Source organism: Protopterus annectens, chromosome 2.part1 (assembly GCF_019279795.1).
Source record: "Protopterus annectens isolate FY-2018-M chromosome 2.part1, PAN1.0, whole genome shotgun sequence".
Taxonomy (NCBI): domain Eukaryota; kingdom Metazoa; phylum Chordata; order Ceratodontiformes; family Protopteridae; genus Protopterus; species Protopterus annectens.
Genome location: NC_056729.1, coordinates 929,303,547 through 929,318,861, shown reverse-complemented (window position 1 = coordinate 929,318,861; position 15,315 = coordinate 929,303,547). Strand labels below are relative to the sequence as shown.

Sequence of the window (15,315 nt, the reverse complement as noted above, 5' to 3'; positions counted from 1 at the left end):
CAAAAAAAAGTTCAGTGTGAAAGAAAACAGTTTATGTGACATTTTCAAGTCAGTATTGGCAAAATTTACACATCTGGAAGCAACCAGTATTATCACGAAAATCTGGTTGCGATAATACGTACGTATCCTGCAAAGCAAGCACATGTATGTCCTTTAGGCAAATAAAGTTTCATATTTTTCTTGAGAAGTAAATGATTGTCCGATGCAGTATTTTTTAGGTAGACTGTATCATTAAGTTGGGACAAACTTCCTAAAAGATGTTCACATTTAATAACAGATAGCATAAGAAATTGTGAGGTGTAAGCAAAAAATGACACTAAGCTTGTTAATCCATATGTCCTGCACTAGAGATATTGATGTCTGATAGCAGTTTTTTTTGTACTTACATTCATATTTTCATAACTGAATGAGTTACATGTTCTTGAGGAACATTGTGAAATGTCTGGGAGACAGAAGAACACATCATCACTGCCCATGTGTAATACACTATTCTGGAGCTCCTGCTACTTATTTGCTAGTTGTGAAGATGTACAGCACTTCCACATCTGCATTAATTTTTCCAGAATCAAGTAGTTTACAAACTGTTGCATGGGATCAGTTGAAGCTTTAGATGATGATGAGGAACGTTCTCATTCACATTTACACTGCAAGTTGCACAACTAGAAAATATTTTGTGTTGTTTATGTTATTAATTATACAGTAAAGCATAATTTATATTTCTGTAAGTATTTCAACAGACACTTGGGAAATAATTCATAGGTTTCCTTGGGAGAGTTCAAATCTGTCTCAGCAAAGTTGCTCTAATACTGTTTGGGTTGTGAAACTGAGCAAAATACAATTCTAGGTTTGTGTGTACTGAACAGTAACATATTTCAGTAGTGATATAAAGATTGAATGCTCTGAATATATTAAGTGTAGGGAAGTCTTTTACTGAACATGTAGCTGTTAGTACTTTTTAAGAGCATTTATTAATATGTTATTTACATTTGTTTGGCTAATGCTGTTTAGCTTGATTTTTTTAGAACATTTTCCCAAATGTAAGGATGTGTGTAGGCTGCTAGAGTTGTGTCATTCCACAGCTTAAAAATATTAATGAGTTGTAGAAAAAAACTCTGTTAAAATGGTGAAACTAGAGGCCTCCTAAAGGAGGTCTCCATTCTACACACTTGATTTGTGGAAGGTACTCAATCCAAAGGGTCTTAGCAAAGGTTAACAAAAGATGTCTTGTCCAGTCTTTTAAATGAATACCTGTGACAGCCAGCAGCCCCTCTTCCAGTGACCCAAGGGGTCTGCTGGAGACATTAAGGCAGCAGTAGCTGTTTAATGTAAGCAGCACCCAAGTTTTGCAGGGCCTCTGTCTAATTACAAACCTACAAGTGACCAACAACCATGCATATCCCATACCAAGGGTGTGTAATATGGAAATATGGCGAATTCCTAGTCGGTAAATTGACTGTGGATTTCTTTTTGCATTACAACCTCTCTTGATCCACAACTTAGTGCTATGGTAGAGGGTGTTGCAGTAATTGATTCAGTATGATACCCACCACATGGATCACTGTAGCCATGGTTATCTCAACAGCACAATAACAATTTGGATCTAGGAGATGTTCTTAAGATGAAAATAAGACTTAACATCAGTTGATCCATATTGTTTGGGATGTTGGTGTCATAATGCTACGATAATTGGAGAGTTTAGATGTTTTTAGTTCTGGCTAAATTCATTTTTTTGTAGTTTTATTCTTTCTTTCTTCCCTCCGTGCAGAGCATTTGTTACAAATCTTTTCTTATTTGTAGCCTTTTGTAAAATGCTGCAGAAAAAAGGCTTTAAGATTTTACGGGTTCCAAGTATATGACTGCATTACATTTCTGTCAAATGTGCACTTACAAGAATTTCTTGTCAGTTCCTTGTCTGTTGTTATCCTTCTCAGCATTGTTAGTAACTTGTTGAAAAGCAAAAAAAGTAAACAGAATCTGTCAGTAATTTGGGATAAATAATATGAGGCTGGAGCATGTTGGAGCAGCCTGTTGAAAAGCATGCTAAAGTTCATATGGTCAATACATGGTACTCATTTAGGGATTTTTTAAATTTAAGGTATAATTGCAGTAATTGAAATTCCAAAATTTAATTTGATTTAATTGAAGCTTATTTTCTTTTTTCTGTTCTCTAGGTCAGCTACTATTTTCCCCTGAAAACATTATGGCGGTCTTTCTTTGCTGCACTGGTGGCAGCATTTATTCTGAGGTCTATCAACCCTTTTGGTAACAGTCGTCTGGTACTGTTTTATGTGGAGTACCATACGCCTTGGTATCTGTTTGAACTCATCCCCTTCATCCTTTTGGGTGTTTTTGGTGGGCTTTGGGGAGCCTTCTTTATCAGAGCAAACATTGCTTGGTGTCGCCGACGCAAAACAACAAAATTTGGAAAGTATCCTGTTTTGGAGGTTATCATAGTGGCAGCAGTTACTGCTGCTGTTGCTTTTCCTAATCCATTCACGAGAAAGAACACAAGTGAACTGATCAAAGAACTTTTTACAGATTGTGGCCCTTTGGAGTCTTCCTCTTTATGTGACTACACAATAGATATGAATTCCAGTAAGATTGTGGATGATATCCCAGATCGGCCTGCTGGCAGTGGAGTTTACTCAGCAATGTGGCAGCTGTCATTAGCTCTTATATTCAAGATTATTATGACTATCTTCACATTTGGTATCAAGGTGAGTCTTTTTAAGAGAAACTCAAAAACACTGATAAGAGCACTGCAGTGCATACAGAAAATTGCTTCTCCTGCATTGTCTGCAACATTTAAAAGACTGCTCTTGTATTTGTATGTTATATGTATAATGTGTATGAGTGTGTATATATATATATATATATATATATATATATATATATATATGTATGTGTGTGTGTGTGTATGTGTATATATATATATATATATATATATATATATATATATAGAGAGAGAGATATATATATAAACATCTTATATTTTTTGCATTTAATCTGTTGACCAATTTTCAGCCATATATCTCCTTTGTTTTTGGCTCTTCCAACCCCTAAGTCTTGTTTCCAAGTTAGATGTATTCATCCTCTTCCTACCTCTGGCTTTACTGATTCTCATGGAAAGATGGATGGAGAAAGAGTAGAGATCAGAGGAACTCAGGTGGCATCCTGCAAATAGCTAGATTTGTGTGCTTTTGTGTATGTGTGCATGTGCTGTTACAGGCACCCACCTCATCCTCATTGGCCATCAGGCTTGCTGTGCTGATCCCTGTTGTATGTATTTTTCTGCACATTTGCTTTGTTCAGATGGAGTGTCAGCACTTCTTATTGGGTTTTATGCTTTGTTGGCCCTCTGTATGGAGTGCGGTTTTAGACCTTCTTCTAGAGGGCAGTCTTGTAGCATAATTAAACCATCACCCTTCTCTGGGATGGGGGTATTGGCTGATGAGTCTGACCTTTACTTAGGTTAACTTCTCCAGTCTCCAGACTACTCTTCAAACCTAAGTTGGTTGGTTGGGATGCAGTTAGGGATCTACGTCATGGAGCTTGTCAGCTTTGTAACTCATTTGGTTACAGATGTAAATGAAATAAATTAAGGCTGTTGATGATATTGTGTGTTTTTACATGTTGTTGGTTGGCAATGTAATTTGGTGGTTTAAGTGCTGAACTTGGTTTAATCATGCATACTTCAAGTGCGGACTGCGCTACTTTGGGGCAGTCTTGTAAACATGCAGTTGTTTGTGTCCTTTGTGTCATACACAGTTAAAACAAAAGACTTAAAAATAAATTTAATTAGCTAGACAGCACATATCATCACTGTCATCTTCAATCCCATTTTACCCCATTTTCTTCATGGAGTTGGGGAGTTGCTTCAGCTGTCATCACCTCTCTTGATTCCGTCTCATTCTCCTAACTTCGACAGTCATGTTTGTCGAAGATCTTCTCTTGTACAATCCAACCGTCTCCTGGCTGAGCGTTCTTATTTCCTCTTGCCTACTTCCTGTCTGTCCCACCAAATCATCTTGTGGGGTTTTTTTGTGTGTTTTTTTTAACATGTGACTGAACCACCCATAGTATTTATTCTTCTTTACTTTCTCTGTATTTGGAACTACTTTGGCTTTTGCTCCAATGTCCTTATTTCGCCATCTCTCCCACAGTATGTTTCTACTGTCCATTACAAGCTTCTTCAACTGCTCTGCTTTCACTGCCAAAGTTTCTGTACCATGCAGAAGCACTGGTCACCCCACTGTTCTGTATACCTTACTTTATTCTTCTGTCAGACTAAACCCTTGACACACTGCCATTTCACTGCAGCAACTCTAATTCTAACTTTTATCCCCTCAGTTACATTTACCTTCTCCTCATCCATCCCTCCCAGATACTTAAAGCTGTTAACCTGTTTTGATGTTTTCCTTTTTATGTCACTTTGCAGCTTCTGATTTTCACATTTTTCTGCCATGACAAATGTCTTGTCTGTATTCAGTTTTGTCCCATTTGCTTTCAATTTTGCATTCCATTCCCCTATCATTTGCTGAAGTTCCTGTGCAGTGTCTGCTTGTTGCCACATTGTTTGCACATAGCAGCAGCTTTATTCTGTCCCCTGTAACCTGTTTGCCAGTGTAGTCCACCACCAGAATAAACAGTATTGGCTTTGAGCTAAACGCTGATGCTTACTCATTTTCACTCGGAACCCCTCTTTGAGTCCGAGCAGTGTTTGCAGGTAGCCTGTACTAATTTTAATAGAGTTTACAGGACTAAGAACTGTTGTAGGACTGCACACATCAACTTTCTTGGGACTTTGGTGTACATTTCCTCCTAGACTACTAATGCCCAGTTGGACTTTTTCCTCATCTCTAGCTGTTTCTCACTGCAAACATTGGTTCAGTTGTGCTTTATCATGATCTGATTTCAAACTCTACTCGTCTCACTTTCTAGTACTCTTTATATTCATTTATCAGTCACCCTGTCCAGCACTGCCATGCGGTGTGACAGGAGCTTTGATACCTCTGTACTGTGTCTGTATTTGTGAATGCCCCCATTATTGTTGTACAGTGGCACTAGAATGCTTATTCACCAGTCATCTGGGATGCAGCTTTCTCTTCACACCATAGTGAATACTATTAGGAACCATTTCATCCATAGCTTGGCAGACATCTTGATCATATGACTTCAGTTGAACCTAATGCTTTCCTTGACTTTATTTTCTTTAATGCAGATGTTCATCGCGTTTCACTGTTGCAGTCATTACACTTGGGTTATCCTGCTGGCAGGCTACCCGCAGTCGGCCCGAATTCCAAAGTCATGGTCCGGCGTCGGTTGCTGTTGCCTCTTCCCTGACGTCAGTGCGCCGGGGGTATAAAAGATGCAGCCAATGCCATTTTCTTCAGTCTTTCTTGCCGCGCGGTGCCCAAAGCAAAAGCAGTTCGCAAGTGCCGGCCGACTCCTGAGATTTTCAAAATCGAATTTCAGATCCGAAGTCTTCATTAAAGCTAAGTACCCCATTGGGGAAACTTTTTTCTTGCTCCAGACCGATGTCAGAAAAAGTTAACAATTGTATTTCTTGTGGGAAGCAAATACCTCATAAGGATTTTCATTCTTACTGTATTCCTTGCCTAGGCCCTGACCACGACGTTGCTAGCTGTCGGTTTTGTGTTAGATTTAACCAACGCACTATTAAGCGTCGGTACAATTTTGCCTTTCATTACTTTGGCTGAAGATTTAATTATATAATGCCATCAGAACAGCCGACGACCGGAGTTTATAAAAAGCGCAAGGAAAAGGACAGACATCCGAGGTCCAAAACCGACAACGAGACTTCCGCTAGGCCACTCGCCGGTTTACCGGTTTTCAGTGAGGTGCTTTCGCAGCCCCTGACGCCTGCTACCTTAGAGCCACAGGCCGCTGCCGACTCCCACGTGGAGCCAACTAGGCCTCTGGATAATCAAGGTATTGGACACTCGGAAACTATTCCCTCAGATGGGTCTGGAGCCGCTGAGCAGGCATCGGCTTCTTAGGGTGTTTTCAGACCTACACAGTTATATGTAAAGCCAACCTCAGCTTCAAAGGCAAAGACTAAAGCAGCTCTAAAGACAAAGAAACAAGTACAGCATTCTGCTGGACAGACTTCCATGCCTAAAAAACAGATGCTTAAAATGGCCGAAGACCTAACTACTTTGATCAGGGGTTCCCATCCCCCTCCTGATAAGAGGCCTAGGCAAAAGACAGAATATGAATCTTCAGATCAGGTTTCCATTTCTTCCGACTCCTCTTCTGAACAGGGATACTGTCTTCCTCCGTATGAGGATTCTGATGCTGAAGAGTCTATTCCTTCAGCCTCTCCTCCTGAGGATTATTCTTTCAGGGAAACCCTTCATACCATGAGGGAGCACTTTCACTGGGAGAGCCAAGATTACTCAGAATCTAAGAAAAGGCTCGGAGACTTTCTTTTACTACCTCAGCACAGACCTCTTGCTATTCCACCTTTTCTAGACATAGTAGATGATGTATTTTCGGAGTCCGGCCTGTCTCTTGACTCTTTACCTCCTGCACCGGTTAAGCCAGACAGATACTACTGGGTTCCAGATTCTCATAAATTTCTATATAAAAACCTTGCTGCTGACCCAGAAACTATATCTCAGGGTCCCAAACGGGTCAAGGCTTCCACTGCAAAAAACCCCTGTCCCCTCTGATAGGGATTCTAGGGCACTGGACAGATGGGGGATAAAAGTTTACACTTCTGCTACCTTGGCTGTAAGGGCTTTAAATTGTCAGTTTCATATGCTTAAATATCAGCAATATTTAATGTCAATGCTAAAACAGAAAATGTTGACAAATTCTGAATGTCCAGAAAACAAGAAAATGCAGGATGTATTGCATGCAGCTGAACAAGTGGGAAAGCATACTTTGCAATGTGGTTTTGATTCACTGGAGGCCTCTTGCAGGGGCACTGTTACTGGTTCTGTCATTAGAAGGCATGCTTGGTTAAAGGAACAGAATTTGCCTGATCATGTTAAAGCAAAATTATTGGATGCTCCTTTACAGCATGATACTTTGGTGTTAAGGCAGAAGAGGTGTTGAAGAAAATGTAGGATAAAGCGAAATCTATGCAGACAGTTAAGGATTTATTACAGGTACAGCCACCCAGATTTAGCAGGAACTGGCCTTCAAAGAATTGTTCCTTTCCAGTGTCAGTCCACAAAGAGGCAGATACAGACGCCCTAGAGGCAGATCCCAGCCCCAAGGCTCATACAGGCCTAAACAATGGTGTGCTTCTACCTCCAAAAGCGGAGAAGACAAATCACAGCCATATAGGAAACAGTCCGAATGACTTTCCTCTGCCAATACCAAGCACTTATCTTTTGGCAGCCCCCTTAGGGGGAAAACTAGCACTTTTTTCACAAAATTGCCACATGATCACCCAAGACAAATGGGTCTTGAATATAGTGTCCCAGGGCTACAGGTTCCACTTTCACACCCTGCCAAAGGCAAAAGGTATGCCAGACCTGCCACACAATCAATGGGCAGAGGCACAAAAGCAAGTTTCATCCCTCATGGACATGAGGGCCATTCAGCGAGTACCACAGTAAGAGCAGGGACAAGGATTTAGTCAAGACTTTTCCTGGTACCCAGACAAAGCCTGGAGACCAATACTGGACCTGTCTATTCTAAACACTTTTCTGGACGTTCCAAAATTCAAAATGTTGACTCTGCAGCAGCTTCTGCCCATGCTGGGTAAGAAGGCTTGGCTTGTAACTTTGGACCTAAAAGAGGCATACCTGCATGTCCCAATCAGACAATCTTGCAGAAGATACCTCAGATTCATGGCTGACTCAATGCACTGCCAATTCTCTGCACTGCCCTTTGTCTTATCTGCTGCGCCCAGGGTCTTCACAAAATGCCTAGCACCAGTAATTTCTTTTTGCAGACAAAGGGGGGGGGGGGGTTCAAATATATCCTTACTTGGACGACTGCCTTATTCAAGCAGAGAACAAGGACATTCTACTGAAGCATCTGGCGTTTGTAAACAGATTACTAATTTGCCCTCTGTATGGAGTGCGGTTTTAGATATAATACTCCTGGGTGCAAGCTTAAATACAACTGCCCAGATGGCTTATCTCACGCCAGACAAACAAAGGCAACTGACTTCTTACTTTAAAATGTTGGCAACAAAGACCCAGTTATCTGCAAGAAAAATTCTGCAGGCTTTGAGCTTCATGGCATCCTGCATTCTACTAATTCCATATGCAAGACTGCATATGAGGAAACTACAATGTTATCTAAAAAATGTTTGGACTCAACATTGCCACAACCTGGAAACATTAATTACACTCATTCCCTGCCTGCAACAGGAGTTTCGATGGTGGGCACAGGCCTGTCACCACAACAGGGGACAGCCATTCACTCTACCCACAGCCAGGCAGACACTAACAACAGATGCATCAGATTATGCCTGGGGGGCCCACATGGCAGGAAAATGTATTCAGGACACATGGCCCGCAAGCCAAATGCATCTTCATATCAATCAAAAAGAGATGCTAGCTGTTCAGAATGCCCTGACAGCCTTCAAGGATCTACTTCACCCAGGATAACTGCTGATAAAGATGGACATTACTACAGTCATGTGGTACATAAACAAGCAGGGAGGCACACATTCCTACCCCTTCTGCAGACAAGCCATGACTTTGTGGAACACAGCTTTGACTTATCAAGTACACCTGCAAGCACAATTCCTGCCAGGAAAGACAAATACTCTGGCAGATGAACTGAGCAGAAACCTCATGGATCCTCACGAGTGGAAACTAGATCCACAAATCTTCAGCATGATAACAAGGAAATGGGGATGCCCAGACCTAGATCTATTTGCCTCCCCTCACAACTGCCAACTACAGAAATTCTGCACAAGGACTTATCACAAGCAAGCATGGAAAGTGGATGCTCTATCATTCAGCTGGAAAACCCTTGCAGTATATGCCTTTCCTCCACTGCCTCTCCTCTCCAAGGTACTAAAGGTCAGACAAGAGAAACCAAAAACGATACTGATTGCCCCAGACTGGCCACGCCAGCACTAGTACTCAGTCCTAAAGAGCTTGTCTCAAGGCCTAGCCTGGACATTACCTCAAATTCCTCATTTACTGACCCAACAAAACAATCAGATCCTGCACAGCCAACTCAGAACCCTAAATCGGGCTGCATGGCAGATAATGTAACCATTCAGAACACACCTCTCTCTAAAGCACTTATGGATGTTATTTTGGAGGCCAGGAGGCCTAGCACCAAAAAATCTTATGCAGAAAAATGGAAGAGATTCTGTGCTTGAAACCAGGCACAAGGGATTGACACACTTGTACCAAATATTCCTCAGATTTTAAAACCAAAATTCAAAACACAAACTCAGAAAGCAAAAAAACGGAGGCTGAACAAATAACGCCAGTCGATAAAATCCCAAACTTTTACTTAGTTAGCGCTTTCATGCAGGACACTGCCTGCACTTCTTCAGACAAAGTAAAATAAAGCACCTTACATTTTTATATGGTACAAAGTACTTAAACCAAACCCACAATTAATTGAATAATTACATTAATTCATTCAATTAAGTCAACAATGCAGCAACCACACAAAAGTTGACTTAAAAAATACATTCAAGCAAATATAAAATTGTTTGCACACAAATCCATCACAAACCAACATTACCAAACACTATCTTTGTATATGATAAAGTTAAATGTATATTATATTAATAATATCTATTCTATACTAAATTAAAAAACAATAATAATAATGATAATAATAATAATAATAGTATGTATAATAAATTTGATCTTAAATAGACACCAAAGCAAACTTCTGTTAACATTAATGCATTAGATGTTAAATATGGTTTTTGATTTTAACTGCATATAGAAAATTCTTCCTTTCAAGGACATAAAACTATCTTATCCGAAATTTCGTGTATATATGTCTTTTTCTCTCTATCTCTCCAAAGCCTTAATATTTAATAAACATTTAATGGAACATGCATCATTAATGCCTGGATGGTTGTAAGCATTGGTTTTCAGTTGCCATAATAGTTCGGATTCTTGCAACTTCAAATACCATGGCCCTCCTCTAGGGTTTCTTTCAACCTTTTCCACAACATTAAACAAGAAACTATGAGAATCGTTGTCCATTATATGCTTAGCTAGAGCATTAGATGAATTTTTTCTGGAAATGGCATATAAATGCTCATAAATTCTATTCTTGAGCAGCCTTTCGGTTTTACCGAAATAATAAGCAGGACAATCTTTACATCTAGCAAGGTAAACAACTCCTTGGGTCTCACAATTAAACTTACCGTTAATGTAGTATCTAGACCCTCTTATCGTAAAATTGGACCCTATTTGTATATGTTTACAGTATTTACATCGCCCACATTTAAACATGCCTTTATTAGTCTTGTAAGGTCTGATGGAATGCTCAAATAGGTTTTTCATGGAAGGGGCCTTTTTATAAACTACTTTTAAATTTGAACCCACTAGGGAGTGTAATTTTCTATCTTGCATAAGTAGTTCCCAATTACTTTGCAAAATGGTTCTTACTTGTGGGGAATATTGATTAAACTGTGTTATGAAACCAACACTATAGTTCATATTGTTGTTATTATCGTTGGTGGAGACTTGATTAATATTTTCAGGCTCACCAATATTGATATTAATATCACCATTTTTGACGTTTTCATCATTTAAATCATTTGATGTCCCATTATATAATGGTGCAAATATCCCTTCTTTCCTTTTGTTTTTAACTTCTAGAAAAACCATGTTCAAAAGTTTATGGGGGTAACCTCTATTTTCAAACATTTCCCAAAGAATTCTACATTCTTCTTTGAAACCCTCCTCTGTGGAACACATACGGGAAGCTCGAACGAGTTGACCTTTTACCACCCCCTTCTTTTGAAAATAGGGGTGGCAACTCGTGAAATGTAAGAAAGAGTTACTGTATGTTGGTTTGCGGTATATTTTTGTGTTAAAAACATTATTTATGCTGTCTTTACTGATGTGGACTCAACATTGCCACAACCTGGAAAACATTAATTACACTCATTCACTGCCTGCAACAGGAGTTTCGATGGTGGGCACAGGCCTGTCACCACAACAGGGGACAGCCATTCACTCTACCCACAGCCAGGCAGACACTAACAACAGATGCATCAGATTATGCCTGGGGGGCCCACATGGCAGGAAAATGTATTCAGGACACATGGCCCGCAAGCCAAATGCATCTTCATATCAATCAAAAAGAGATGCTAGCTGTTCAGAATACCCTGACAGCCTTCAAGGATCTACTTCACCCAGGACAACTGCTGATAAAGATGGACATTACTACAGTCATGTGGTACATAAACAAGCAGGGAGGCACACATTCCTACCCCTTCTGCAGACAAGCCATGACTTTGTGGAACACAGCTTTGACTTATCAAGTACACCTGCAAGCACAATTCCTGCCAGGAAAGACAAATACTCTGGCAGATGAACTGAGCAGAAACCTCATGGATCCTCACGAGTGGAAACTAGATCCACAAATCTTCAGCATGATAACAAGGAAATGGGGATGCCCAGACCTAGATCTATTTGCCTCCCTCACAACTGCCAACTACAGAAATTCTGCACAAGGACTTATCACAAGCAAGCATGGAAAGTGGATGCTCTATCATTCAGCTGGAAAACCCTTGCAGTATATGCCTTTCCTCCACTGCCTCTCCTCTCCAAGGTACTAAAGGTCAGACAAGAGAAACCAAAAACGATACTGATTGCCCCAGACTGGCCACGCCAGCACTAGTACTCAGTCCTAAAGAGCTTGTCTCAAGGCCTAGCCTGGACATTACCTCAAATTCCTCATTTACTGACCCAACAAAACAATCAGATCCTGCACAGCCAACTCAGAACCCTAAATCGGGCTGCATGGCAGATAATGTAACCATTCAGAACACACCTCTCTCTAAAGCAGTTATGGATGTTATTTTGGAGGCCAGGAAGCCTAGCACCAAAAAATCTTATGCAGAAAAATGGAAGAGATTCTGTGCTTGAAACCAGGCACAAGGGATTGACACACTTGTACCAAATATTCCTCAGATTTTACAATACCTAACTGAAATGCTGGACAAAGGCCTATCCTTCTCATCAATTAAGATCCATGCCTCTGCCATTTCAGCTCATTACAATACGGACCCATCTATTTTTGTACATCCACTGCTAAGGCAGTACCTCAGAGGGGCCAAAAACATAAGACCTCCAAGGAGAGTGCCGATACCTGCATGGGACCTCAATTTTGTCTTGGAAAAACTCACACTGCCTCCTTTTCAGCCAGCCAATATAGCTGAGATAAAATTCTTATCATAGAAAACAGCTCTGCTCCTAGCAATAACTTCAGCAAGAGGAGTCTCAGAGTTACAGGCACTAATGGCAGTGGAACCTTTTATAATTTTCCATCCGGACAAGGTTTCTCTAAGGACAAATCCAACATTTATGCCTAAGGTAGTGTCCAGTGTGGCTCTTAACTAAACCATTCATTTGCTGCCTACCTTTTATCCAAACCCACAGAATAAGGGGGAGAGACTTCTGCATTCTTTGGGCATACACAGACAGATGTTCAACGTGTTACCCTGCTGCAGTCATCACACTTGGGTTATCCTGCCGTTAGGCAGTCCCGCAGACGGCCTGAGTTCCAAAGTCTTGGTCCGGAGTCGGTTGCTGTCGCTTCTTCCCTGACATCAGAGTGCCAGGGGTATATAAGAGGCATCTGATGCCATTTTCCCCAGTCTTTCTTGCCGCATGGTGCCCGAAGCAGAAGCAGTTCGCAAGTGCTGGTCGGCAGACACCTGATATTTTCGATATGAATTTCAGTCCGAAGTCTTCAATAAAGCTAAGTACCCCATTGGGGAACCTTTTCTTGCCTCAGTCCGATGTCAGAAAAAGTTAACAATTGCATTTCTTGTGGGAAGCAAATACCTCATAAGGACTTCCATTCCTGTTGTATTCCTTGCCTAGGCCCAGACCACGACGTCACAGGTTGTCGGTTTTGTGCTAGGTTTAATAAATGAACTATCAAACGCCGTTTTGACTTCGAACGACATTACTTTGGTAGGAAATTTAATTATAACATGCCATCAGAGCAGCCGCCGACCGGCATGCATAAAAAAATGCAAGGATAAGGACAGGCAGCCTAGGAACAAGCCAGACTCAAAGGCCTCTGCTGGGCCTGTCACCGGTTCTCCGGTTTTCAATGAGGCGCCTACGCAGCCCCTGACGACCGCAGAACTGGAACCCCAGACAGCTGCGGATTCTCAAGCGGAGTCTACTAGGCCGATGCAGCCATCTTCATTAGGCCCTTCCGACACCGGAGCAGAAGTAGACCCCGGTGCAGTGGAAACACCTTCGGTTGCAGAAGGTGTCTTCAGACCGACTACACTCACCATTAAATCTTTGCTAAGCTTAAAACTCCTTTAAAACCAAAGAAGACTGTACATCAGTCTACAGTTCAAGGCCCCATGCCTAAGAAACAGATGCTTAAGATGGCTGAAGATTTGATTACCCTAATCAGGGGTTCCCATCCCCCTCCTGATAAAAGACCAAGACAAGAGGAGGATTATGCTTCCTCTGACCAGGTTTTAATTTCCTCAGATTCTTCTGAGGAACAGGATTACACTTTTCCTCCTTATGAAGACTCTAATGCTGAAGACTCTATTCCCTCAACATCTCCCCCTGAAGACTACTCCTTTGGGGAAACTTTACATACCATTAGGGAACATTTCCACTGGGAAGGCCAGGACTACTCTGATTCTAAGAAAAGGCTCCAAGAGTTCCTTTTACTACCCCAGCACAGACCTCTTGCTATCCCTCCAGTTTTGGATATTGTGGATGATGTGTACTTGGAGTCTAGTCTAAATCCAGACTCTCTACCTTGTGCTCCAGCCAAACCAGACAGATACTACAGAGTACCAGACTCACACAAATTCCTTTATAAAAGCCCTGTGGCTGACCCAGAAACAGTTTTCCAGGGTCCTAAGGGAGCTAAAGCTTCTATGGCTAAAAATCCTGTGCCCTCTGAAAGGGATTCCAAAGCCCTAGAGATGGGGAAAGAAAATATACACCTCAGCAACTCTGGCTATGAGAGCATTAAATTGCCAGTTTCACGTGTTGAAATATCAGCAATTCCTAATGTCTCAATTAAAACAAAAAATGAGCACACATACTGAACAGTCTGAATTCAAGGAAATGCAGGATCTGTTGCATGCAGCTGAACAGGTGGGCAAACATACTTTACAATGTGGATTTGATTCATTGCAAGCTTCCTGTAGAGCAGCTGTTACTGGCTCTGTCATACGTAGACATGCTTGGTTAAAAGAACAAAAACCCTTCCTGATCATGTTAAAGCAAAATTATTGGATGCACCTTTACAGCAGGATGTATTATTTGGTGTCAAAGCAGAAGAGGTTTTAAAGTAAATGGAGGATAAGGCAAAATCTACGCAGACGGTCAAGGATTTTTTGCAGGTACAACCCCCTCATTTCAGCAGAAATTGGCCAACGAAAAACTGGTCCTTTCCAGCTTCTGACAGATCACAGAGAGGCAAATACAGACGCCCAAGGGGCAGAGGTCAGTCACAAGCCCCTTACAAACATCGCCAATGGGGTACTGCTACCCAGAAAGGAGGAAAAGACAGGCGCCAGGCTAGCAGAAGACAAACACAATGACTCAGTCCTCAAACTACCAAGCAAATCTCTCCTGGCAGCTCCCTTGGGAGGAAAATTAGCATTTTTTGCAGACAACTGGCACATCGTCACCAAAGACAAATGGGTTCTAGATATTGTCTCTCAAGGATACAGATTCCACTTTCATACCTTACCAAGGATAAAAGGAATGCCAAACCTGCCACCAAATCAATGGGCAGAGGCACAAAAACAAATTACAGCTCTCATGGACATGAGAGCCATTCAACAGGTACCTACACAGGAGCAAGGATAAGGATTTTACTCAAGACTCTTTCTAGTCCCAAGAAAGGACAAAGCATGGAGACCCATTCTGGACCTTTCAATTTTGAACACGTATCTGCAAGTACCAAAATTCAAGATGCTAACACTACAGCAGCTTCTTCCCATGCTGGGCAAGAATGCTTGGCTAGTAACGTTGGACCTCAAGGAGGCATGCCTGCATGTCCCTATCGGACACAATTGCAGAAGATACCTCAGCTTCATTGCAGGTTCAACGCATTATCAGTTCTCTGCACTGCCCTTTGGCTTATCTACTGTGCCCAGGGTCTTCACAAAATGCCTGG

At 41.4% G+C, this 15,315-nt stretch overlaps 1 protein-coding gene across 7 annotated transcripts in view; it reads left to right on the top strand.

Moving 5' to 3' along the window:
- Nucleotides 1-15,315, top strand: part of CLCN3 (chloride voltage-gated channel 3) — a 1,613,231-nt gene that overhangs the window by 958,637 nt on the left and 639,279 nt on the right. For all 7 annotated transcript variants that reach the window (XM_044062561.1, XM_044062563.1, XM_044062565.1 and 4 more), the window contains one exon: nt 2,172-2,717. In XM_044062561.1, coding sequence (XP_043918496.1) covers nt 2,172-2,717 — 546 coding nt within the window. The remainder of the gene's footprint in view (nt 1-2,171; nt 2,718-15,315) is intronic.